The sequence below is a fragment of the Cavia porcellus genome, unplaced genomic scaffold (assembly GCF_034190915.1).
Source record: "Cavia porcellus strain 051 isolate PalLab524CR breed Dunkin Hartley unplaced genomic scaffold, mCavPor4.1 scaffold_7, whole genome shotgun sequence".
In the NCBI taxonomy this organism is placed as follows: domain Eukaryota; kingdom Metazoa; phylum Chordata; class Mammalia; order Rodentia; family Caviidae; genus Cavia; species Cavia porcellus.
This window is the reverse complement of record NW_026947490.1, coordinates 7103454-7130677: the sequence shown is the minus strand read 5'-3', so window position 1 is coordinate 7130677 and position 27224 is coordinate 7103454. Positions and strand designations below refer to the sequence as shown.

Below are 27224 nucleotides of genomic sequence, written 5' to 3'. Positions count from 1 at the left end.
CTCTCCTGACCGGAGCTGATTGCATTATTAGCATTCGGTTCCAAACGCAAGTTTTCCATTAGCAGCCAGGACTGGGAAACAAATGGTCAGAGGAAATAAGGCTCTCTGAGGCTGTCACCACAGTCACCACAGAAGGGGACTGGCTGGTGAAAAAGAGAGCCACTGGACTGTGCTTGGCTGTGACAGTCCCGCCCCACCCCAGGGTCAAGCCATTCCCCGGCCACCACCCCTGAACAACCACCACACAATTAGGTATTCACTCAACTCGTAACAGACACATGTGACAAAAACTGTCATTTTTTAAAAGCCCAGAAACATAAGAGAACTCCAACATGCACTCTCTACCCTGCCTAAGATCATGGAAAACGGCTCATTTAGGAAGAAGGACTAAACCACCATGAAAATCAGCAGCCTCATGTATTCACCCAGAATAAAAAGTGAGTATTTGTTCTTATTTGTTTCCTTATTTACACCTCTGCTCCCAGCAAATGTATGTACATCGCTCCATGTGTAGGCAGCACACTATGTAAAACATTAATATTTCCTTTATTCTAAAAAAATTATAGACTGTTACAAGAGACGCAACGACAACTGAGGCTTGGTCAAGAGAGTTAAGATGTTTGCTTGCTGTCACATCATTAAAAAAAGACATTCAGAAAGACCAAGCCTCAGGAAGACATCACAGTGGTCTGTGGCTGCGTTTCTAACAGGCTTCCAAAACCTCTAATTTAATTCTCTAACAGCAGACCTTAGCCATCTGACCAGAAGGTAGATTTATTATCCAGGTCTGGACTAAGCCTTGCTTGCACCCTGTTTCACCACCAAAGAGCTGGGTGAGTTTTAGCAAGTCTCTTGCCCTCTCCACGCTAAAATTTTTCTCTGTAAAATAGGAAAAATAAAATCATCTCTTTCTGGAGTGCTGTGAGTTTAAAATGAGTTAAAATTGAACAGTACCCTTTTTTTTTTTTTCTTGGTACCAGGAATCGATCTCACGACCTTGCGCTTGCCAGGCAGGCACTTACACTACTGAGCTAAACTAGCATCACTTCTCCTTTATTATTAATAATGCACAGTGGGGCCCTGCCACCAAGATCTGCTAGTATGATTTAAAGTTTTTGCTTTCATACAGTCTAAGTGAGAAATGAAATTCATCAAAAGCCATGGTTAGCTAAAATGGGTTGCGTGACAGAATATTTCCAGTAAGGCCAGATTCCAATATCTGAATCACAGCATTACACAGCACTCCTTAAGTTCAGTGTTGTGAAAGGGTGTGTGAGTGCAGCCCACTGTAGGATCTTTAAAAATACTCAGATCATCATTCAGCCCTGTTCTCCTTGACTGCAAGGAAGTCCTTCTCAGGAAGCTCACAGGGAACTTACTGGAGGGCACACCAAGAACAGCAACTGTCCGGACACTTGACCCTCTCTGTTCCAATCAAGTCCAAGTCCCTGCTCTCTAACAAGGGAACCACAGGGTCACAGGAGCCCCTGGGGTCGGTCATCAAGTCCCGGGGGCCTTCTCTTCCAATCTGCTGGAATCTTCTACCACTCAGGACCCACTAGGGTCTCACAACTCTCTGTGCTTAAAACAGCAACAGTCTCTCAAAACCACAAAGAGGCAAGGACACAGAGCATGTACAGTGCAGTGAAAAGGACTCAAGCTAAAAAGCACTCTGTAACAGATGTTTTAGATACAGGGGGGAAAGCCACTTTCTTAAATCCTATTAGAAACTGAAAACAGTACTTTGAGGGCCAGAGATGGAGGTCAGAAGCAGCACTTGTCTAGTGTGTGGGAGGTCCTGGGTTCAACTACCACCAACTCCAAAAGAAAAAAAGAAAGAAAACAACACTTTAAATCCTGTAATAAAATAACTTAAGAAGCACCCTTCACAGTTCCTTTTATCAGAACAGAAATATTTAGTTCTGTTGGGAGCTCCTGACCCCCTCCATCCTGCCCCGCCCTCTCCTCCCGAAAGTGTGTGAAAGTATGCTAAAGGCCATGAAAATAAAAAGCAACTCAGGCATTTTTTGTTTTGGTTTGAATTTGTTTTGTTTTGTTTTGCTTCTTGGGGTTTTTTGATTTACATTTCTACTGATGGGCATTTTAACTAATTGCAAGGAACATGACACCTTTCGATCCATAAATATTAACATTACATTCAAATATTAAATTTTATGTTGTGCTCAACTTAAAAAGATACCAAAAATGATGATCCTATAGTAACCGTATGGGAAAGAAACAAATATGAGTAAAAGAGATATTGAAGAGCTGAGCTTGGTGGCGCACTCCTATAATCCCAGCACTTGGGAGGCTGAGGCAGGGGGATCACTGCAAGTTGGAGGCCAGCCTGGTCTACAAAGTGAGTTTAAGGCCAGCCTGAACCATATAGTGAAACTTTGTCTCAAAAAGTGGAATACAATAAAATAAAACAGATATTTAAGATAGTCAAACAAAGAAGTTCTACAAAAATATGTAAAGGCAGATGGAGACACAATAGAAAACATGTAGAAATGCAGGTCCCTGGAGAGGCCGGGGAACCTCATCTAGCAGCAGAGGTGGCATGTCAGCTGTGATGCTTTGGTGGTTCAAGATGGGAGATGTGCAAATGAAAATCTCTCACCTTGCTGCTGTGATCTGTCTCATCGGAGGATTCCAAGTCCGGCCCGTCGGTCTCGTCTGGGGCAGTCTCAGCACTGCTGCTCTGTTCGCTGCAGAGGCTATGTCCTGTCATAGGAAATGAAGATCCCACTCACAGCATTTTTCTTGGAATTAACTTTTTCCAAAAAGATAAAAGATGGTTATAATTCTATCTAAGACAGTTTCAGAGAATAAAAACAAGATTGGGATACTTTCCCTATGAGACACCAAAGCATATTACAAAGCATATTACAAAGTTATGACAAAATACCACAGTGCAAAACAGGCTAAGAGAGCGAGACAGCCGCACCCATGTGTGGGAGTGTGACACGGCAGCCACGCATGGCAGATCAGTGGGACCCTGGACTACCCACGCAGACACACAACACTGGGTCCTAATGTACACCATTCACAGAAGTCAGTAGCTATTAGGTATAACCAGATTGCAGTCTAAGCTGTGTATCTTTTTAGCAGAAAACATATTGGATGAACACAGTGAACATTGCATCATATATTTCAAAACTGCTACAAGAGAGGAAATGGCAAATGTTTCAGGTGACAGATTTATTAAGTACCTTGATTTAAGTATCATACTATGTATGTGGGTATCACATCACACTGTACCCCATAAACATGTATCACGTATCAATTAGAAATAAAATAAAACTAAAAAAAACCAGTAATGTAGAAGATGATGTTCACTGCTTCAGAGAAGAGACCTTCTTAAAGTAGCTGGATATGGTGATGCATGTAATCCCAGCACGCTGGGAGGCTGAGCCAGGAGAATTAAAAGTTCAAGCCTAGCCTGAGCATGTAACTTGGCAGGTGCCTCAGCAGCTGGCTGTGCTCTCTACCCTGTCTCCAAATCAAACGGTCTGGGAGTCTAGGAATGTAGCTCAGTGCAAAGGTCCTAGATTCAATCCTCAGAAACACTAAAGTACAAACTGTACAAGATTGAAAATCATATTTCACTAAAATTTTAAAATTTTATCAAAAAGTAGCATAAGTGCAAAAAGATAAGTTTTACACTGAGAAAAGTTATCTGTAATATTTATAACTAGCAAATTATGAATATCTAAAATATAAATCAATAATGCTAAGTATATGTGATTCTACAGTGTGTATTTTGCCTACTGTGTCATCCTGCTCACTCTTGACTAAAGATAAACGTCAACAAAATGGAAGCAGGAGAGAATAAGAAAGGACAGTGCAGTTGTGACAGTTTGGAAAGATGACACAGGTGGCCCCTTCTACTCCCCTAAGCACAGACTCCATGCCTAGTCCCAGACTTGTCAATGAAGGCTGGGCTTGTAGCTTGCTTTGTCCAGAAAAATGCAACTTTGGTGACAATGAGTTCTGAGCCAGAACCTCAGGGACCTCTGCAGTTCCTGTTCTTGGCCAGGATGATAAGCTGCAAGGATAGGCGCTGACCAATCACCCAGCATGTGAGCACAGCCAGCTGCTGAGGCACCTGCGACACAGCCATGTCTCCTGGGCCACAGAGTAGGAGGTGAACAAACAAGCTGTCTTGGAGAAGTTTGTCCCAGATAATCATTAAATGATTACCAGGAATCTAGTGATGGAAGAAAGTGAAAGAGGCAGAAAATTGACCATGGCACACTTGGAGAAAGACACCAGGATGGCAGGAATGGAGAAGTCAATGGCAGAGGACATGGACACCCTCCCACACCTTAGGACCTTCTCTCAAAAGCCCTGGCTTACTCTTGGGTGTTTCTGGAAACTCCACCCAAACCCAGTTTTGCACATTTCTTTCCAGCTTCCCATTTACCACCAGAGACTTTCTACTGCCAATGGGCACTGAAGGAACGAACTTCTTTTTTCTAATCTAACCTCCACTTACTTAGCAGGAAACAGTGTGCTGATGGACAGCACTGCTAACAGTCAAACAGGGAAGAGCCAAAAGTAAGCCCCAAAGGGCACTGCCGAAGTACTCAGAGTGGGGGACATGCCCAGCTCCATGCCACACACACACAGGGTCTAGCACAGAAGAGGCGCCCATAGCACAGGAAGCAGGGCTGACCTGCAGAGACGCAGCATGAACAGGAGGCTGGCAGTACCCAACGCAGAACCCAGGGGCAGGCCTGATGGGCCTTGAGGACAGTCCCTACTGGCCATCTCAAAACACGGAGTTAACACTCATTGCTGTGAACAGGTGCTATCATTTCTTTGCCTTTTAAATGCCTTCCATGATTTTGTGGATGAAAAACCTTTTGCAGCTAGTACACCTCACACATAGGTAGTGCGAAGCAAACAATGAGATTCAAAGCAGAACAAACACATCTGGGTAAGTTTACACTGAGATTTACCTATTATTTACCTGGATTAGACAGATTCACTTTGGCTTCATTCAAGAGCATAGGGGACTTTTTAAAGGAGGAAGCAAAAAATACATCTCACCTGATGAGACAGATACATGAGCAATGTGTGTCAGGAAGATTCCCCATTGCACACATTTGCAGAGGGCCTGATTATTAACACCTGAGTATAAACCGCCAAGGGGAAAATGATTGGGGTGGGGCAAGAAAAGTTCAGCCTGCCAATGAAAATGCTCAGCTGGGATTCAATTATTATGATACTATTTTATTTCTGCTTTTATTTTGTTACTGTTATGATTTTTTTTTTTTTTTTTTGGTACTGGAGATCAAACTTACTGTTACAATGATAAGAATTCTGTATTAACACTCATAATATGTAAGATAAAAATAAACCCCTCTAACAAAGCTTAAAAAAACATGAAAACTGTTATAGAGTAAATCTACAATATATAAATTGGGGAGAGCTAAATATGCATACACATTATGAAAAAAGGCATGACAATGTAAACTTAAGTGGACAATTAACTTCTCAGTCTGATTTCACACAATCTCAGGGTCTTTGTTTCCTGTAGAAATTTCAAACTCCATAAAAACTGTAGATTTAGGATGTTACCTGAAAGCTCACTAAGATACATTACTGAGCTTTTAAAAATATTGAGAATAGGGACTGGGGATTTAGCTCAGTGGCATATGCACCTGCCTTGTGAGCAGGCGGTCATGAGTTCAATCTCCGGTACCGGTTTAAAAAAAAAAAAAAATTGAGAATGGGGCTCTTAGTCTCCAAAATGACACTTTTTCCTACACACAGGCTCTGACAGGTGTCACTGATGGAACTGCACTGGAAGTCAAACCTGGCATCTGGGTCGCTCTCACCCCTCCACAAAAGGGCAGGCAGATCGAGGCCACATGCTAAGTGATAAAAAGCATAGATACAGTTTCCAAGGCACACATGGTCCTGCATTTTATCAACAAACAAACAGGGACCATGTGCTGCCTGGGATCTGCGAGACTCCAGGGAATCTGAAACACTGGGCCATGTTTGTTTGCAGGAAGAGAAATCTGTACAGTCCCTCTTTCCTGGTTACCCCTCCCGCTGCTTGATGGCCTGGGTTTTCTGAATCCAGCCCCAGAGAAGCACGGGCTGCTAGGGCAGAGCTAACAGCTACCCTGCCTGGAGGCAGCAATTCCTCACTCTAAAGCAAGGTGCCTGGACTTTCATGGCAATCAGAGAGCCTTTCCTGTTACACAAACACTGCTTAATCTCCTTCCTGCAGGAGGGACATCTGTACTCACCGCAGCCCATAAGCTTCCACTCAGTGCAGACAGATGTGCCTGGGGCTCATCAAAGGCTGTAACTCTGATTGTCTCTAGCGGGCTGTGGTCCTGCTGTCAGCCACAGCCACTCCGCTTGCTTTTGCTCAAATGCAAGAATAACCATTTTTCAATAAGAAGCAATCTCAGTGCCAGGTGATTCTATTACAGTAATGTAAAGTACTTGCTGAGATAAACCAAGGCACCTGCTTCATCTTGAATGGCTGAGTAGAATTCAAGGGAGGTCACAACAGTGTGGCATTCGCCCCAAAAATGAACGGCAGCCTCAAAGCTGGAACTGGAAACCCCGGAAAGATTCCACGGATGCCGTTTGAACTACGATTCATATCATTTGTATCAAAGCTGGGTTTATACATAATTACTGAAGGAAATACCTTCATTTCAGTTGTGAATTTTATGTTCTACACCTCATTACTCAATTATTTTACTCCTATTTGAGTGAAAAAGCCAACCAGTGAGAATAAGCATGTACTTTTTCTTCTTCAGTCCCTTGTAAAAGGGGGGTGGGGGTGGGGGAGGCCCTAGGGATGCTGGGAAGGGGTGTTTGTTTAGAGTCTCTCATTAAATGCTTTGTAAAACTTTGTAACATTATTTTAGGTCTATATTTTCTTTCTTATGTTGACGTTCATAGAAATATTTCCCCCAACTGGGTGATATAGGTGTACCTTCTAGTAAACCCAGCGAGCATTCTTAGACGAGAGGATTTTGCCACCTGTGTCACAGTTGGATGTCTGAAGATATTCTGACTGGACACAGCATAAGGCTGGAAACTATTATTTCCTAGTGGCTCATCGGGATCCAGTAGGCTTCCATGCACAGGACAGCCTCCTGTGCTGAAGAATGAGCCGGCCCAAGATGTCCAAACTGCTAGAGATGAGATTCATGACAAGATCACCAGTCAAAAATCAATCACCCAAGAACATAAGAGGGGCATTTTGGAAACTCCACGCAGATTTCAATCTGTAACTCCCTGTTTAAACTTCCCCTTCACCACCAGGTTTTTTTCTAGAAAACAGCTTTTGAGAGAACTTTTTTTTTTTGGTCCTGGACATCCTAGTAATATGTGTGTAAACAAGGACTTAGGACGCTAAACAGATGAAAGTCGCTTCAGCCAGAACTAATCACAGGCAAATGGCCAAAGACAAGAAACCCAGCCTGAGAGAGAACGTGTGGGATAGACTTGTCTTCACCATTCCCTCGCTTCCTACACCCTCAAGGAAACCTGAGCACCAGATCGTCTCCTTCCATCAAAACAGGAGGAGAATGCACTGCCCAGTCAGCTAACGGATTTTCATCACACAAACTTTAGGGAAGCAGATCCTCAAATATTACTAACAAACACTAGGCTGGAATGTCACCGTGATATTCCAGTGACCATCCCACAGGAAATAAAACAGGATCCACAGAAAGGAAGGTTTGGTGACCAAGATAATGACCCCCAATTCCACCTAGGAACTTCAAATCACCCAGGAAGGCTGGAATCCCCACCACAGCAGATGTACAACAGTGTCAGCCACAGGCAGGAGGCTCTGGGCTCTGGGACCTCAGTATTCAAGGTTGCAGAATTCCTTTTCTTCCACCTGGGAAGGAAACTGTAAGGGAGGCACAGCTCACAAACTTAACTGCCAGGCAATTCAACTGCCACAGATGAAAGCAGAGAAGGCAGGAAGATAAGGAGAAAAACTTCTGGTTACAGACCAAAAAATCTTCATGACCCCCATAAAGACTGGCCTTGCAAACAAGGCATTTACTGAGTACTTGGTAGGTATTATTCTAAACACTTCAGTAACTCATATAATCACAGCCACTTAGCAAGATGCCAGAGTGTTATTCTATCTCACAGAAGAAGAGAACAGTAAGGCAGAGAGAATCACAAGACCCGTTCAAAGTCATGAAGCTAACATCAAAATGTACACAAATCCCAAGGAAATGGTTCAAAAGCCTGCTTTTAGCTACCAGGTTGTGACGCATCGTCATAGAAAAAACAAACTTCTACATGAGAAAGAGGTCTAGAAAGAATTCAGCCTCAACCCTGAATCACATGTCTCCCCTGGGGTCCTCAGGGGAGGATCGCTACTCCACACACCTGAACTTGAGACACAGAATAAGTGACCCAGGGCCAACCTGCAGGAGAGGGGAACCAGCCAGGCTGAGGACAACCTCAGGGTCCCCGAGATGCTCACTGCAAAACTCCTAGTCAAGGGAACCAAGATTCAGTGGGACTCTCTTCCAGTGGTCCCCACACCAGATCACAAACCGGCCACTTGGGATGTTTCTTTTTAGCCACTTCCAAACTTAGGCCCAGACTGCAGTCCAGCCTGCCCATTGTACAAATTTTTTCAGTTGTGTTTTATTTTAACTGCAGTCGACTGAAGATACGGCATTATTTCCTGTCTCATTATGGAGCAATCCTACGGCTTATCTGATCCTGTTTACTTGCTTCCCCTTTTATCTTTCACTGTGAAGCAGGGTCCAGGAAGCGGAAGCAACCAGAAAGCAGACAGGCAGAGTCCTGGCCGGACAGAAACGGTCATTCAACATTTCACTGGGAAACGAAAAAACACAAAGGAAAGAATCAGTCTAAACATATAGGATTTAAAGGCCAGATGAGCCTAAACTTGGTCCCATGAAAGACAGGACTGCCAGCGTATGTACAGAATATCCGCAGGTTATTTCTTAAACAGATCCATACATACAAGGCAACTTTGCATTAAAAATACATGAACGTGTACATACTACAAAATTCTTTAAAGAATGAAGTAAACCACAATATTGAAGATTACTATCTTTAAAGAAAAAAAGGATTCAGCCCCTATTTATATCGGAGTTCAGCACACTTTGTCCCTGTCACAATTACTCTACCACTGCAATGAAAATGCAGTCAGCGGCAAGCGATGAATGAGTGGAGGTAGCTGTGTCCCAGGAAAATCTGATGTACAAGAATAAGTCAGGTGATGGCCTTTGTTCGTGGACTGTAGTTTCCTAATTCCAGCTTTTTATCTTCGGCCCACAGGAAGGGCAGAGACAGAAAAAAAACCTCTAAAGACAGTTGAGAGCCCACTGTTACTTGTGGCACGTGTTGCAAGCTTATTTAAAAATCCCGTAAAATAATATAAGCTACCACAACACTGTCACATTAGAGAAACACCCATGGGCTGCGCTTTGTGGAATCCAGCCTGCCACCTGGTGGTCTTATAAAAGAACAACCTCTGTAGTCTGCCTCCAGGAAAGTGGCATTTGTAGACTCAGAGCAGCACAGAGGAGGGAGAAACTCTGTGGGGTCCCAGGAAGATGCCCAAGGGCAAGAAGCATTCAAGCTGCTTCCATCAGAGTGAGCACAAGGTTGCCAGAGTGAGCAGGAGAGAAACGAAGAGCAGCAGATGGGATGGAGAAAGGGGTCCTGCGGACTGACCAGTGTCCCGACTTTAAGAGCTCAGATTCGTCAGGCCAAAGAACTCTACAGGCATTTCCACCCCCAGCACCCCAACTCATATGCTTCTCATACACAGCAGGAGAAGCAGGGCTGAAGGTCTGGGGATGGTAACAGAGAAGGCCAAGGCAGGACCCAGGCTCTCAGCAGCTTATGATTCCCAGCACCTTATCTCTGTCCACAGCCAACAGTGCATAGCCTCCAGCCATCCACCTTTCTCCAAAATTCCAAAGAGCAGAAGTACTAGAAAGCCTTTGAGGAGTGACAAGGAAATGTGTAACCAAACTCCATGACCAAAAAAAAAAAAAAAAAAAAAAAAAAAAAAAAGGAAAGAAAAAAACATAGGTTGAGTGCTCCTGTGTGATTTCCACAGGAGGGACAGGGTCAGTAATCAGCCCACTTGGTACACGCACATCACACTGCCTGCCAGACAGAGGAAGTCCGCAGGCAGCGGGCAGGATGCAGCATGCCTCCAGGGCCTTGCTGGGGACACCACCCATGGCCTACCTGGGTTGCTGGTGAGGAAGGCAAGCGGGCTCTCGCCCAGGTCGGCAGGGCCGTCCACTCGGTGGGGCGGACTCTCCAGCAGCTCCACTCCTGCCTCCAGCTTGGGGCAGGTCCTCACCAGGAGGCCCAGGGAGGGCTGCGAGAGGAAATCTTTGAGCATAGATGAATTCAGCGTCCCGGCAGTACGATTATTGATCTCAAGAATCTCATCTCCCGCCTTCAAGCCTGCCAACGCAAGATGGAAAGTTTTTAATGTCACACGCGCGCGCGTGCACACACACACACATACACCAGAACACATCTTACAAGTGCTGCCGGGAACGAACAGACAGCACGTGCTCCTGTTAAGAGACCTCAGAACAGGTGCAGCTATGACTGGATCAGGTGGTCACAGGGGCCTGGCTTCAGAAGCTTCTGGATCCCCACGCTGAACTCAGTAATCACTTAAACAAACTCCCCTCTCTTTCAATCTGCAGGTCCTCCACCAGTGCTAATTCCGGCTCTTCTCCGATGATGCTATGGTCTGCAACTGTATGTTTTACACACACTCATGTAACAGTGTCCAGTGAACAAAACTCTGCTGGTCATTTCCATGAAACCAAAATGTAATAAACTCCCTCGGGATGGAACTGCCCAAGTAAGGCTGTCTCATCCCAAGTGCATCTAGAAGCAACAGTGTACAGAAATGCAGTATTACCCCCTTGCTCTCTTTTTGTAAGCTACATCAGGGCTGTGAGTATCTCTTGTTAGATTCCCAAAAGGTGTCCCGATATTTCCACACAGTATGCTGGGAGAGGGGTCAGAGTCTGGAAGTCAAAGGAACAGCCAAGAACAAACCCTGACCTGGAGGAACAGAAAGTCGTGACTGATGCTGGGGAAACTCACACTAGTATTAAAGGAATATTCCAGAAGTTTGAGAAAGGGAGTGGTGAGGGAAGAACATGAAGGAAAACAGAGTATCTTTTTAGCTAAGAATGGAGACCCAATCTTACTGATTCACTACTAACTGATACAGTAACTAACTTTCTTACTGATACACTAATTAACACAGGAAAGCAAAACCAGCCACAGTGGCACCACCTGTAATCCCACCTTCCAGCCCGGCCTGGACGATTTATTGGCTTAGTGAGACCCTGTGTCAAAATAAAAATAAAACAGGGCAGGGGTGTGGCTCTATGCAAAGGCCATGGGTTCAAGCTCCAATGCTGGGCTGGGGTGGGTACGGGGTGAAGAAAAGAAGCGGACAGTTGGCAAAGTACAGAAATGAGAAGCCACTCGGCTCCTCGGGCACTGCAATCCCACCCCCAGTTCTGTGGAAAAATGACTCTGCAGTCTCACTTCCCAGTTTCACCGAGACGCGACTTTGGCAACCCTCGTTTGTTTCTGAAATATTTAAAGTCAGCCTCCCACGATCCAAGAAACATGATGGATGGCAAGAGAAACTGTGTCCCCGTGCGAAGCTCACCACTTTCATTTTTTGAGGTAAAAAGATGTGGGAATCACAATGTCTGAAAACACAGTTTTTATAAGTGAAAAGCAGGATTTGGGGTGTTGTTGTTTGTTCTTTTCAGGAAGCCAGCTAAAGTATCTATAATCAGATATCACAAGACATAATACAAGGACTGATAAAAGTCTTTTGACTTAACCACTAAAAGCATGTATGAAATTTTTCAAAAAGAAGTTGTTGGTTTGTACAACTGCCAGAATATGAATATGCAGTAGGATGACAATATATCCAGTGTGAGAACCTATCATCATGACCTTATTAGGATAAAGGATCTTTGCATTTGTAACTAAGTAAAGGAACTTGAGAAAAGACCATGCTGGATTATCTGATGGGTCCTGTGGAGAAATGTGCTCATACTGGCACACAGAAGAGAGGCTCAGCAAGAAGAAAAAGATGCCACATAGAGAAGGACACAGAGATTGAACTGCGGTGGCCACGAACCAAGGACCCTCTGGAACCATCAGAAACTGGCAGAGGCAGAAAGGATTCCCCAGGAGAGCCCATGAGAATAGCATGGCCTTGTGGACACCCTGAGTTAAGACTTCTGGCTTCTCCAGAACTGTGAAAAAGTAAAGTTTTATTATTTTAGACTGCCTGATATGTTATACTTTCAAAAACAGTCCTGGTACAATCTAATTTGGTTCTTGGTATGAATAAGTAGGAGGAGGCTACCCAAATGTTGAGACAGTAAAGTGCCTCCTCAGGGTCATTGTGTCACTGTGTCATGGCCCTGTGACTGTTCCTGAAGCTCTCCCAAACTCAGACCTAAGAAGGAAACACACACTAAATGAAAGCAACTGAACTAATCCATGTAGCACTCAGAGCATACTCACGGCGCACTGAAGATATCCACAGACATCAGCTCTCAATATTTAGGAGAAGAAAGAAAAGCTTTTCTTTCTATTAGGAAACTGTAGCCTGCTCAGAAATAATCCTCAACTAACCATGGAAATAATATCTGACCATGGAAAAAGTTGTGAAATGTTCATGCTGTGTACAGTAATATGACATGTGGGCTGTTCTGACCAAGCTGTGTCCTGCATGGCCATCAGGAAAAAAAAAGAAAAAGAAAAATTAGAATGTCTCTCGGATGACTCCAAGAGTTTGCACAATGGGCCAAAACACACATGGCCAGGGCAAAAGCAGACAGCATGTAAAATAACCCAGCTAGGTACAAAAGTCAACTTATTATGTATAGTCAATGGGAGGTCCAATTAAGAGCAGTCTCTGCATGGTGGGGAGCAGACAGCAATGGAATTTGGGGCCTAACTGTAGTTATTGTAATTTGGGACATCCAGAAGCCCCATGTGCTTGACAAAAATAAAGAGAAAATAAGCAGGCTAAATAAATTATTGCAAACAGAATAATCAGTCCCTATTAGGCTGCATTCCGCTGGCCTCTCCCAGGCTGCGCCACATTCTGGTCATTTTAGCAGAGCCACTGACAACCTGGGCTGTGTCCAAAGGGCAGTGACCACAGTTCTGTTCTCTACTCCAATGAATTTGGTTAACAGATTCGGAAGTGCTGAACCCAGAAAAGCAAAGACTTCACGAGTTAATAGCAGGAGCACCACAGTATCAAGGCCTGGCTACAAAGAAGAATCAGGTTCCACCAGAAAAGTAAAACAGAAAGAGAGGAGGGTTAACAGCCAGAAGTAATGCGCCAAGCGGATTATGGCACAGTGAACCCTCCGTTACGGGGAACGGGTGTCTTTACAATTAAAGACTGGATCTAATAATGCCCCAAATATCTTTCACGGCCCAGCCTCCCAATGCAGTGTTGGAGCAGTGTTCTTGGCCCATCGCTCTTGTCAGTTGGCAAGAAGGCAGCTTCTGGGGGGAGGGGGCACAGCAGATGCCTGTTTCCATCAAACGGCAGGGTTCTCGGATTCAAAGAACTAAAACAGGATGTGACTGAAAGCAGCACCGTGTGATCCCCACCCCCACGGCACAACGCCGGGCACTCGCGGCGCCCAAAGAGATAAGGATCAGCCTCTGGGTTCAAAGAGGAATAAACGCCACCAGCCACCATCTGGGCTCAGTGTCTGTGCCATGCTTGGCCTCCAGGGTTTGAAAGTCCCGAAGGACAATGAAGGGAAGTCCTCCTCCTCGGCCATTAGCACAAAAGCGAAGTCTGCATGTCTTCTCCACTTGTCACACCTTGGCCGTTTCTGTGAGCAGCTGGGCTGTGGACTGTGCTTCTCCAATTCACCAGCACGCAGCACCGCGGCTTGCACAGGGACTTTCAAGGCACAGCCATCCCGAGCTATCCTGCGCCGGAACGCGGAGGTGAGTGGCAAGGTCAGGGGTCTCTTCCTCCCCTGGCTGCCCCATTGGCCACTCCCTGCCACGTAATGACATCCAGACACAACTCACCCAGATGTGCTGGCTGCGGACCCTCCACGTGAGTTACTCTACCACTGCCTCAATGAAAAGACTTCCAAGACAAGAGGAAACAAACGAAGGTGGGCTCAAGCCCTGCCTCACCACCCGATCGGTTCACAGTAACTGTGGTAGATGGATTCGTGTCCCCTAAAATTCCTGACTGCTCAGAGCATCAGGACATGACAGTCTTTGGGGAAAGTTCACACATATACTGTAGAGGTAATGAAAATCACATAATTACTATATTAAAATTAATTACAATATTACAGGTAAAATTAAGTTACAGTGAACTCATGATGATTTAGAGTGAGTGTTACCCAGCACAGTGTGTTTAGAAAAAGGTGCTGTGAAAATACAGAAGGATACATGGTCGTGAGCTACAGAGGCAGAAACTGGATGATAAGAGCTACAAGCCAGGGGATGCCAAGGACAGCTGGTGGCTAGGAAGCTAGGAAGGAGCATGTGACAGACATTCCCTAAGTGGTTCCAGAAGGATATAATCTAACCAACACCCTGATTTCAGATTTCCAGCCTCCTCATTTGCAAGAGGCGAGGTTTCTGTGGTTTTAAACCACTCAATTTGTGGCAATTTGTTATGGTAGCCATAGAAAGCGAATGAAGTGAGCAAACTCAGGCTGCGCTCAGTGTCTGTAGGGGGATTGGATCCAGGAGTCCCCTCAGATACAAAAATCTGAAGATGCATAAGTCCCTTGCATAAAATGGCACAGTATTTCCGGATAGCCTACACTCATCCTTCCATATACTTTCTAGCACCTCCACATGATACCTAGTGCTATGTGAACAACTGTAATGTTTATAGAATAATCATTGTGGGGAAAAGATAGTTACAAATTCAGTATAGGTGCAACCTGTTCCCCCACCCCAAAGATTTTCTGCAGTTAGTAGAACTTATAAGAAATCTTGGAAGTCAGAGGAACACCTATCACCTAGGAAAATAAGATTCTCCAAGAGTAGAAAGAAGATAGAAAGCTGGGGTCCAAGAGGAGCCCCAGTACATGCTGAGTCCTTTGAGAGGACACAGGGAAGAAGCTCCAGGATGGGCCAAGCAGGCTGTATCTCGAAGTTATAGCTAGGTTCTAATTTCTGCAGACTCCAGGAATGGAAGCAACACAACATCTGCTTCAGAGCAGCTTTGCAGACTCAAGCAATGGCTTTGACCAGCAAAGACCAGAGCAGGGAGGCTTTCCCACCAGCTCTGCTCCAGCGACACCCTCCACAGCCTCCTACAGGGTCAGGAACAGCCACCCAGGATTCAAACAGAATTTTCCACCAGCCCCACAGAAACAGGCCCGGGATAGAGTTTAAAATCATTCCTAGTACATCTGTTAATGGAATAAAACCCATATTCCTTGGGTGGATTTTCAAGGAGACAATGAATGTTCCAATATTCTTTATATAAGCCCACTGATCATATCTTTCTCATCTCCCAATGAGGAAACCCAGAGAGAATTCAAAAGAGATGGAGACATTTCTAGACTTACCTTTCTTGGAAGCTAATCCAGTTTCCTTCACACTGTTCACATACAGCCTTCGCACACCATCCTCTTCCACAGAAGAAAGTGAAAACCCTAGGGAACAGACAGACCAGACCGTAGGGCTCACGCCTTCTGAGTGTTTAGCAAACAACGGAGTACCTGCTGGGAACTGAGTATGCTGAATGTCTTGGGTTATACTTTGGAAAGAGCGGGGGTTTTATTTCCTCCCTTGTTTGTACTGTTTAACAAAGCACTAAAATATATTTTTGGATCACTCTAAAAGAAGTCGCTACTTACAAAAACAAACACACCAGCTAGATCCGTCTCCACACTGTTACTTACCAGCACAAGTGGAAGGAAATTATTCTGCATCACCCTGCTTCCTGTCACGGTCACAAAGTAGTGTAAATGTCACTGTTTTGCCTTTTCCACTCTCTCCCCCACAGCACATACAGAAAGATCAGCACAAAACATAAGGTCCCTTACACTTTTTCTCATCAAGTCTATATGCTAGGGTAAATAAAAACTGTCCCATTGTATGATGCAACGGTGGACAGTGCCTTAATAAAATTCTGCAAACAGGGCTAAGTAGTGAGTCGCTTTACAGATCCCATTTCCTGTTGAAACTATCAATTGACTTCCACTCTAGTAATAATCACAAGGTTATCAGATAATCAGTCTCGGGCTTTGTCGCATCTTCAGAAAGGGAGACACAGCAGGGAGTTCCGAGACTCTGAGCATTCCCAGCTGTATAGTTACAAGACTTAGTCACCTATTTCTAGACAAACTCATGGAAACATTCTTTCCTAATCAGCAAATGGAATGTCCATACCAACACCTATTTTTCTGAAGGAAAAAGTTCACCAGTAGATACTTCTACAAGGGAACACAAGATTGTCAAGAGCTGCGTTAACTTCAGCTCCGGGAGAAAATGATCCCGTATGAAATGTGCCTACCTCCAGCCTTCACCCCCAGCCCCGAGACAAACTTCTTGGCAACGCGCTGCCCACTGCCCTGGATGCTGGGCCTCCCTCTCACAGCACACAGCCACCCATCACGGCTCTCCAGAGGCTTTGTTTTGTTTTCCTATTCTGAATTTCATTCAAACAGAGATTTACAACCTTTTAAGTTTCAAGAAACCCCGCAAAAATATGTTTACACGTGAAGAACATTACAGACATCAGCCTCAACACAGGTGTGTTTATTTGTATTTCAGGAAACTTTTTTTTCCCCTTTTCTCTATTAGAATAGACACAGAGTGAAGGGCTATGTCACAGGAAAGAATGAACAGCATTCACCAGAAATAGCCACTTCCTTTCTGAGGTGCCGTAATTCTACACAATTCTGAAGGCATATTTTTTAAAATGAATACCCTGATGGGATGCCAGGGGCCAGTTGCTACCTCCTGGAAGATGGAACAGACGGAAATAAATCGGGGACCTGCTGCAAGCCACCTTTTAAAAGCCAAATTATGAGGTGTGATCAAAAAGGAAATGAATGTCTAAAATGTTAAAATTTATTACACTAAGACACAGTACCATTAATTCCCCTGGGTATGAACCCCCCTTGCTTCAAACACATCTATTCCATTGCTCTTGCCACTTTCTGAAGGAACTCTCTTTCATGACTATATTCAGCTGTGCTGTCAGTCCTGAAGGGGTTCAAAAGATTCCCTTTGCATGGTCGTTCTGATGTTGAGGTGGAGACAAGAAGGTGCATGGTGCCAGATCAGGTGAACAAGGAGATACCATAATGCTTTTATGAGGTTGACTTTCTGTTAGACGGCCCTGGGAAGCGACATTCACTGTGTTTTTGATGACACCTTGTAAAGCCATTCATGAAAGACGATTTCTAGAACTGCTTCAGAAAGGAGCAGCAAGGATGGGCTCGGTGTTTGAAGCAAGGGGGCGGATTCGTGGCCATGTGTCAGTCTCTATGTTTTTCAACCATAAACATTCAGTGTATATTCTGATCACACCTTATAGATGGAGGTGACTCGGGGCTGCATTTACTCTCTTGGCCCTCACTTTTAATAACCGAAAGGTATAAAGCAAGAAGTGAGGGAGGAGGGCCATCCAGCCTGAAGATTGCAACTGTCTGTGACGTGCTGGACCAGGGAGGGAGCTATGCCGCACACCAGACTTGCCACGGTGTCGGGGAAATCTCTGTGATTGGAAAGAGGGCAGAAGAAAGGACAAGGGGCATAAATTCCTTTCTGAAGACCACTCAAGGAAGCCAAAATGTGCAGGTGCAGACGGTACTTTGCACCAGATCAAATGCCACTGGCCACCTGTTTAGGGGAGCAGGTGACACCAGCTGCTCTTTAGGGTTCCAGAATGATGGCCGCTCTCACCCTGTCACACATGCGCAGCTGTGAGGTCTCAACAACTACATTAGCAGAGATAAAGAAAATATGCGACACCCTACAGCTGGCTTATGTCAAGGGGAATGAAACACATAATGATCTTAGCCATTAGTCAGCAAAGTCAGACTTGCTTTTTCTTTTAAACAGGAGAGCAATGCTCTCATTCTGTGCAAACGGCTCAACACAGTTCAGTCCTAACACAGTTGAAAAGGCCTTCTAACAGGTGTCAGAGGGAACTCATTCTATAGAAACCCAAAGTGTCCACAGAAGGCTGGCTGTCCATTGCAAAAATGGGAAAAGTAATTTAAGTGGCAACTTGAGTAGTGATCTTTGAAAAGGAAGGAAGTGATTAAAACCAAGTGAAAGAACTAAGACCAAGCCTTACATGAGTAGTAAGGGGACCTCTCACACTGAAACATGGCCACGGCAAATTCACCACATGACACACAACAGAGAAGCAGCCAAAACTGGAACCCAGTACAGGGCTGATACCTCCGCCGTAAGGAGGACACGTGATTAAAAACAAGTAGCTAGGGAAAAAGGAAAGCCCAGCTGCTGCGATGGTGCACACTGTCATCTGGTGGTTGCCTGTTTGTCTGCACATCACAGCCTTTGGAACTAATTTCAACAGCAAGGTCGGAAAAGCCCCCGCAGGGATAAAGCGGACTGAAAAGGAAGGAAGAGAAGTTAAGTGTTAGCTCTAAATTTGCTCCACCAGATGGACTGTCAGATCGTGGTTTCTTCTCTAAGGATCTAAACTAGAAAGAAGTATTTGGTTTGTATCACGATGTTGTTTTCTGTTGGTGCTAGGGCCCATAGCTTCCACATACACTGAACTCAATCTAAGGGAAGCCACACTGAGAAAGGTGTGAATCCTGGATGCAGTCAGGCTGAATTTAGATTCCTGGGTAGTAGGTTTTGAGGTTACAGGCAACCAGGTCTCATTAGCCTTCCCCATCAACATGCTATTGGAACAGCTCATGCCACCATGAACCTGAGCACTGAGGGGCAGGCAGTCTGACTGAGCTTATCAGCCAGGCACAGCAGTGTCCTCCACAGGATCCTGGCGCCACTGATAGCAGCATAAGGGCAGAAATCGAGAGCCCCGAGAGCCTCCTGCAGCAACTTGGCATCATCACAACCTCCAGGCACAGCACTGTGCATCCTACAAAGGCCGTGTAGTTATAATTAAAACTGGCAATAAAAATAAAAACACCTGCTTGTTTACATCAGGTAGTTTGTAAAGCACTGGCTGCAATACTGTGGAGATTGATGCCTGGGGCCCTACAATGCCCTCAGGGTGGGAAGGAAAATGGGTTCCAGGAGCAATTTGGTCATTTTAATAAAAGTATAAAAAAGGATATGAAGTATTGTGCAGTTTTGCTTTCCATCATTTCAGTTACCTTCGGTCTAGTTTTATTATGTTATTGTAATTGTTTATTTTATTACTAGTTATGGCTAGTCTCTTGATGTGTCTAAATCCATTGTAGTTATGCATGTATAAGAAAAAACAGTGCACATGATTTGTTATCATCTGCAATTTCAGACCTGGAAACATCATATATCCTGTCATGTAACAGGGAGCTACTGTATAGCAGTTTTAGGTCCAGTTCCTATTTCTCAGTCCCTAAATCATTCAGTTCTAGAGTAACAGCCCAAGAGTTCTGAAATCGAGCTTTCTCTTGATTCTTGCTGGTTTACTAGTTTATTCTGACTCAACACAAATTAAATAAAATAACAAGAAAACACAACACCACCGCAGGAATTGCGATTTTGGACACCCAGCCATTTACACCCCAGCCACCAATGACAGCTTTAATCACTAAGGGCACACTTCTGCCGCATAATAAATCTTTCATACATATTGATTCCCTGTCATCAAGAATGTCCTCCAGCCTTTCAGATGTCTTTAGTTTTAAGGTCAAGCAGTAAATAGCGTGAAGGTGTGATACAAATTGCCAGGGCTTCAAAATTAGCTCCTCTTCGTTAGACCAAAATATTCTAATGTTAGACTATTCTGAGTCAGGATTGGCTGCTTGTGGGACAACGTGCAGAAGGAGTACACTACCCCACTACTCAATAAAGAGTTTGAAGATTCTCAAACTCTAAGCTTAATGCTTTAGAGAAATATTAAGTTGCATATGTACCGATGCTTAAGTAGTTTCATCAGGAAATGGGATTTTATGCCATCGCAATTGTCCACTCCTCTGTAGGGTGGGGTGGCCCTGTCATTCGCTTTGCCCAGTGACTGTGCATCAGCCAGCATCTGCTTTACCACCTCCGCTCTTTTCACTCTGCAAAGCAATGGACGATGCCCCAGCTGGCTGCTGTTCCCGGGGCTGGGTATTGTTGTGAGGATAACATGGAGCCCCAGGCAACACAAACAGAATGCATGGCAAACATGGGAGAGGGCGCGTGGTTTCAAGCCCGTGGTTTTGGTGACTGCTTGTTACCTTAGCTAACCTTGCCTCTCCCGACTGATACTGCATAGTATGGATTTTCCCACTTACTTTATTCAGTGCCAACTCTGCTACTATTTAAGCCATATAAGATTAATGCTAAGAAAAGAAGACTAATCTTAAATATATGGCAAGGATTACATATTTTACTGCACCAGAGTGCAGACAAGCATTAATATAGCAGGCATGACTACAAATCTCTGAAATTCCTGCTCACTTGGTATGTCCTCGGCTGGCATCTAGGAACCTGGATTTGGGGAGAATTCCCAACACTCCAACATAACTCACTATGCTTCACCTGTGTGACAATGGGATTCATGCTAGAATCTGTGCTAGGATTTGGTTTGTGCTAGGCAGCTGGTGCTGGTGCTTATACAGTCTCTCACGGAAAGCTCTCAATCTCTAGAGGATTTCCCCAGTGGGCTGCATTTCCCATGCCATCGTCAGAAACTTGTTGCTGGAGAAGTAACCCCATCCTTGGTGACCCTACTGGGACAGTCACACATGCTGACTCTCTGCCAACTTTGTTTTGTGCCAGTTCGCTGCCCTGCTAGGGAGTCATCAAACCTACAGGTGATCTCCAGAACCCCCGATGCAACATCAAAGTAAGTTCCTTGAACTTTACTTGTGGGGAGAAAGGTGGACAATGCTCATTCTGTGACAGTGGTGTGAGCAGATAATTCCTTTACATATGTGAGGCATAGTGTTCTATATAATAATCTAATCCCACTACCTTGTCTTCTTCTAAGGGTGGTAAAATCCCAATGATTAGTTAGGAAATGTACAGCCTTTGTAGGTATGCATTTAATATTTCATTTATAAATCAGCCCAATTTTGTACTACACACCAACAAAGTATTATTTTGCTTTAGTTGTGCTGCAGTTTTTCCTGAGCAACAAACTATGGGAAATTCCTGTAAAAACACTCAAAGTACAAGACAGTTTTATTGTTAAGTGAATCATTGCTATTTTAGATACGTGAAGTGTGTTTTTAAATTAAATAAATACTTCTCTTGGAAAGGTTATAGATTTCTAACGTTGGTTGATACAACTTATAGATGAAACGGGTTTTCTATTCAATTTTTTTTTAATTGGTACCGGGGATCAAACTCACGACCACACGCTTGCAAGGCAGGCGCTTATGCCACTGAGCTAAATATCCAGCCCTTTCTATTCAATTTTTAAATCTTTTAGGAACAACTGTTTGTTATACAAAATTATTAACTATTATCATTTTAGCTACTTTTCTGCAAATGGATAGACATCCGCTGTCTCTTTTGGGGATGTTTAGTTTAATTCTTCATTTTAAAGCACAAAAATTAGTTATAAGAAAGAGTCTTTCGGTATTCCTACCAATAATAAAAATAGTAGAGACTTCATAAAAGAAGAAATGTACAACCTAGAGTTACGTATCTCTTTTTCCCAGTTCAGGAGTTTCCAAAGCACAGAATCCAGATGTGCTCTGTCCTAACCAGGCTCCAAAGGCTTTGCACTGAATTGTAAATAAGTGTACATATGCCAGGAAAATGCTTTTACCAGAAAGACAAACACCAAAGATCAAAGGCAAATAAACCTACCATAATTATCAGCTGCTGTGTCTGACTTCTCAATCTGGATGTTCTGAGTGACTTTGGGACAAATCTCAATTTCCTTATACAGCTGCAAATGACAAAGAAGATATCATTAGAACTTCATGGTAAATAACTTCTCAGGAATTGTCATGATGTAAATCTATTTGTCTCACAACTGATACATTATAAAAATTCACACCACACCATAGACTTTGTATTCAGTGGAACCTTTGCAAGTCATAGGAGAAACACAGAGCTTCCATTCCCTAACTTAATCTTGTCTCATTCTATACCCATCACAGACCTGAAAATGAATGCTGCGTAAATGAAAATCAAAATCTCTGGTACTGGTAGAGATTTGTTTATTTAAAATAGAAAGAGCTTACAAAGATATTTTTGGCATGAATTTCACAAATATGGGGGAAATCTGCACCTCTCTTCCTCTCTCTGCACACACCACTTTATGTGAAAAGTTCACGATAGTACAAACAGGTAAAGACCAACAAAGCATTGAAACTGACCACAAATTATGGAAATGGAAGATATTCTCTTTAATCACTGAACTATATCAAAATTAACCACAAAATTTAAATACACAAATTAATCAGTCATTTGGACACCCAAGAAAACCTAGAAAAAGTTTTTATACAAATTCAAGATAAAAATAATGTATAATTTACATATCAAAATCATTATACTTTAATTGTTTTTTCATTTTCATACATCTGGACCTTTCATCTTCAAGACGAGAACTTACAATGTTCCAACTGTGTGTCTCTGCCTCTTATACTCTGTAAGACAGTATGATCTCCATTCTACAAATAAAGAAAGACTGGATAGAGAAAAACTTCCTAAATTCACGGATCCAATGCATGCAGAGCCGAGAACCTAGGTCTTGCTAGGCTGCCATAGCAACCGCAAGCGCAATGTGTTAAGGGTAAAATTGAAGGACATGTTATTTGTATACTTCAGCAATGTTTCATACAAATAGAAGAAATGACTTACAGTGATTTTTAGCCCAAAAAACACCATCACGAGAATCATAAACACTAAATTCTTTGAACTTTACACCATCTAGCATAACATCACACAGTGCTCAATAAAACATTATTCACCTGAGGCCTGAGTTTTATTTTTTAAGCATCCTTGAGAGCCAAAAGTGTCCCCCAGGTGGCAGCATGTAACCATGTGTGCTGTCTACGAAGATCTGATGGGATACCGCACAGCTCTGGGGACACCTTTGTCACTCTTTCCTGACTTTTCTTCGGAATTGCTGTGAAAGTCTTCCTGTCTTTGGCTGATCTCACACAACGTGGCATCATAAACGGGCCCCTGGGCCACACTGCCTTTTTAATGTGGGTTAAAAGTCAGGTTTATAAAAAAAAAAAAAAACTCCAGAAAAAAATATATATAAAAACTGGGAAGGAGGACGGCGGTAGAGAGGGAAGGAAAAAGGATCCAGATACCGTATGTGTGGTTACCAGTTCTTACTGAACGTATTTATTATGAATCACAAAAATACACTAATACAATTTTTAAAGAAAGAATAATCTGAGCTCACAGATTTTTTGTTGTTGTTGCAACCACAATATCTGGAGCTACAAAAGTTTAAAATTAGTTGTTTCACACAAATATTTTTAACAATGAATACTGTTAATATATTTCCTTTATCAATTAAATCAATGTCGTTGTATGTTCTCCCCCTTTTCAAAATCTGGATGAGAAGAATACAGGATTGTAGGAAAAAAATGTGCTTAGGCAGGCACTTTAGTTCTCATGAAATCATGATTATTTCTTCCTGTCTTCTTTGGGTGCCCCACCCCAGTCACCATCACCTATGCCTCCACAATCGCTCACCTATGGGCCCCTCAGGCTCGTACGTCTTATACCCGAGGGTCCCCTTGTCATACATCAGTCATAAGGGGCCTGTTGCAACGGAAGTCCAACGTAAGTGTCACCAGGTAACCATGAGGGCCCTGTTGCAGGACCCTTCTATCCCAGAATGCTAAAATCCATATCTGCTGAAGTCCCTTAGGTAAAAGGGTATCGTATCTCATATGACCTAAACACATTCTCTCATACAATTTAATCTCTAGATTACTTATGTCTAATACCGTGTAAATGCTGTGTAAACAGTAGTTATCCTGTGTTGGGTAAGGAATAATAACAAAAGAAAGTCTGCACATGTTCAGTACTGATGCAACCTTAAGGATCCTAACTACATAGTACCAGTCACCAAGAACGTATTTTCTTTCCCCCAAATACTCTCTATCAGCAATTGGCTGGGTCCACAATGTGGGACCCAAGTGCGGAGGGTTCCCTTCTCACGTAGGCCCTAAAGGTCCCTCCTGCAGTCTTTCTTACCCTCTCCACTCACCCTCCTCAGATTCCAGGACGGGGACTTCCTCCCTGCTCAGGTCTTAGCCAACTTTGTTCTCTCTGCCTAGGTACTTTTCACAAAATACAGTGCTTCCTAGTTCATAAATTACAAGTATAGTATGAATACACTTGCACTTGGGTTGGGATCAGAATTGTGAAATTCTTCAACCAGAATTCATGGAAAGAATTAACTTCATGACTGAGGGACCACAGGACTTCTAAGACTCACCCTCATTTATTCACCTTTCTGATCCAGTGTCCTGTCTAAGCTGTACAACATCCCCATCTCTTTCCACCCACTCGACCCAACATCTCGTTTTTCCAACCTGTGACCAGCCTATCACTGACATGCTTTTATATCCCTCTCTGCAAACTTGAACACAGGTCCAAACAGAACCTGGCTGGTTCTTTTTTTTTTTAATTTTCATTTTAGTTTTGGTGTGTACGAGTATGCCCCATCCCTAGAATTGCTGGGTCCATGCCGGTTCACAAATGCTAAGTAAATAGTTAATGCATCGATACATAAACAAATGGATCAGATCAGTGCTTCTGTGGACTCTCTATTCCCACGTGTCAATTTCTGAAAAGTTCAAGCCTCCAACAGATTACAACTAGGTTCAGATTAAAGCAGACAAACAATTAGTCATGAAAAAAAAATAGCCAAATTGGTGTCACTTACAGTTCCTCAGCTGGCAAAGCACATCAATAGACAACTAGCTACTCCTGGTTACTTATAAGCAAGAGACTGCCCTGACCATCAAAATAAATAGCTAGAGCTTTCTCCAAGACCTTTCAAAGTACAAGCTCTTACTGATAACTAATTTTTTATTTTTTATTATTTATGTTTGCAGTACACAATGATTGTATTTCTTGAGGTGAGTGGGTACATGAATGTCAACATTTATATCTGTGGCCCCCAGGCCTCATGCATTTGCACTGTGCATCTGTAATTGGTTCATTGTCTAGCGCTTGGATTGATGGTGTCCGAGCTATCCCCACAAAGGGGTGGAGCCAACTTACAATGTAATGGCAGGAAGAAGGTCTCTCTCTGTGACTCTGACTCTGTCTGTCTCTGTCTCTCTCTGTCTGTCTCTCTGTCTCTGTCTGTCTCTCTCTGTCTCTCTCTGTCTCTCTGTCTCTCTCTCTCTCTCTCTGTCTGTCTCTCTCTCTCTCTCTCTCTCTCTCTCTCTCTGTCTCTCTCTCTCTCTCTCTCTCTCTCTCTCTCTCTCTCTCTCGCTGTTTCTGCCTTGCTATTTAGAGCCGCCCATGAACTGCGGCCCACTATGCCACCTTGTCTCCAAGTCACCTTGGAGCCAACTGAGTATAGACTGAAACCTTCAAAAACTGTAAGAAATAAACCTTTCCTTTCCCAACTTTGGGCATCAGTTATTTTGTCTCAGCGATAAGTAAAAAGTAACTAAGGCAATGAACATAATACATGTTAATTATGTTTTTATCCCCTCCCCCTCCAACTCTTGGTCCTCTTCCCTTTTGCAAAAGATCTATCTCCCTATGTCCTGTTACCTATCTTTTATCTTGTGCTTTATTTACATTTTGGGTTTCTCGTGTAAGAGAAAATATAAAATATGACATATGTAAGCTTGTGTGTCTGATTTATTTCATTTAACATCATGGTTTCAAGGCACATCCATTTTCCCAAAAATGACTGGAGTGTATGCTTTTATGGCTAAGTAGTACTCCACTGTGTATAAACACCACACTTTCCTTACCCGTTCATCTGCTGAAGGATATACAGCCAGTTTCCAAGACTTAGCTATTATTAGTTGCGCTGTTACAAACATGGGTATGCATGGATCATAAGATGGTTTGACAAAACAATGGTGTACAATAAAATATTTGAAGGAGTCATATTAGAATGTGTCATTTACGAGGAAATGGCTTCAACACCTGCAGACTTCCCCAGTGCATCCCCATCAGAAGGAGGAAACCTAGGGAAACATTAGTGGTGTGGGGACTGACGCCTGTTAAGACAGAACAACAAATCAAAACTCTGCAAATTCTCAAAATATCTGAGAATGCTGTGTATTCAGAAAACCGCTGCCCTGACTTGATGACTTTCACCCAGCCTCCTGCCTGAAAGCACAGATTTAAAGGGACATGGAGAGGCTTCAACTGGTCTGCGAACTTGAATGAAAAAAACCCTATAGATTTATAAACCTTAGACTACAAGTTAGCACCGCCTTCAATCATAAACGGTGTAGACATCAAACAGCAAGATCTGTGGCGTTGTGACTCTGTCACGAAGATTACAGTTACTTTTGTATCACACACTAGGACCTTAAAATGTTTTCCAGCACATCAAACCAGAAGTAGCTGCAGGACCTACTGCGAGACCTTGTCATTTCATGAGCTGATAAAGGAGCACGTATATTGTTACCTAGAAATTTTAAAATATGTCTTACAGCTTTTTCACCCTAAGACACGGGAAACCCTTTTTTCTACATCTGAAAAGGAATCTAGAAGGCGCACCAGGCAGCCACAGCGACCCAAACCACAACATGGCAGAGAATCCCAGTGAAAATAGAGGCACTAAAGTGTGCCAATTTACGGCATTAGCTTCCTTCGGGATCTCTGGGCTAAAGATTTTCTGCAACAGGGTAATAGAGAATACCAGGGTCTCTCTCTACTTCACAGGTTTTTAAGCAAGACTGTAACCAGTATATAGCAACTGCAGTTACGAACAGCTCAAGCTTGGCACCGTCAGCTCTTACTAAGTGAAGGTAGAAAACAGACCCTCTCATACTGCAGAACATGACAAGACTGTTGGCACCATGGTTGAGGATAAAGAAGACTCATAAGAC

General features: G+C 43.5%; 1 protein-coding gene and 1 long non-coding RNA gene across 9 annotated transcripts in view; one reads left to right on the top strand and one right to left on the bottom strand.

The window, feature by feature from the left end:
• The window catches only part of Tiam1 (TIAM Rac1 associated GEF 1), a 359373-nt gene that overhangs the window by 34399 nt on the left and 297750 nt on the right, over nucleotides 1-27224 (bottom strand). For all 8 annotated transcript variants that reach the window (XM_063252519.1, XM_063252516.1, XM_063252517.1 and 5 more), the window contains 4 exons: nucleotides 22030-22111; nucleotides 15636-15722; nucleotides 10243-10467; nucleotides 2621-2724 (listed from right to left, as the gene is read on the bottom strand). In XM_063252519.1, coding sequence (XP_063108589.1) covers nucleotides 2621-2724; nucleotides 10243-10467; nucleotides 15636-15722; nucleotides 22030-22111 — 498 coding nt within the window. The remainder of the gene's footprint in view (nucleotides 1-2620; nucleotides 2725-10242; nucleotides 10468-15635; nucleotides 15723-22029; nucleotides 22112-27224) is intronic.
• Nucleotides 53-10879, top strand: LOC134476829 (uncharacterized). Its single transcript, XR_010048587.1, has 2 exons — nucleotides 53-437; nucleotides 10719-10879. It is a non-coding gene; the product is annotated as an uncharacterized LOC134476829 (long non-coding RNA).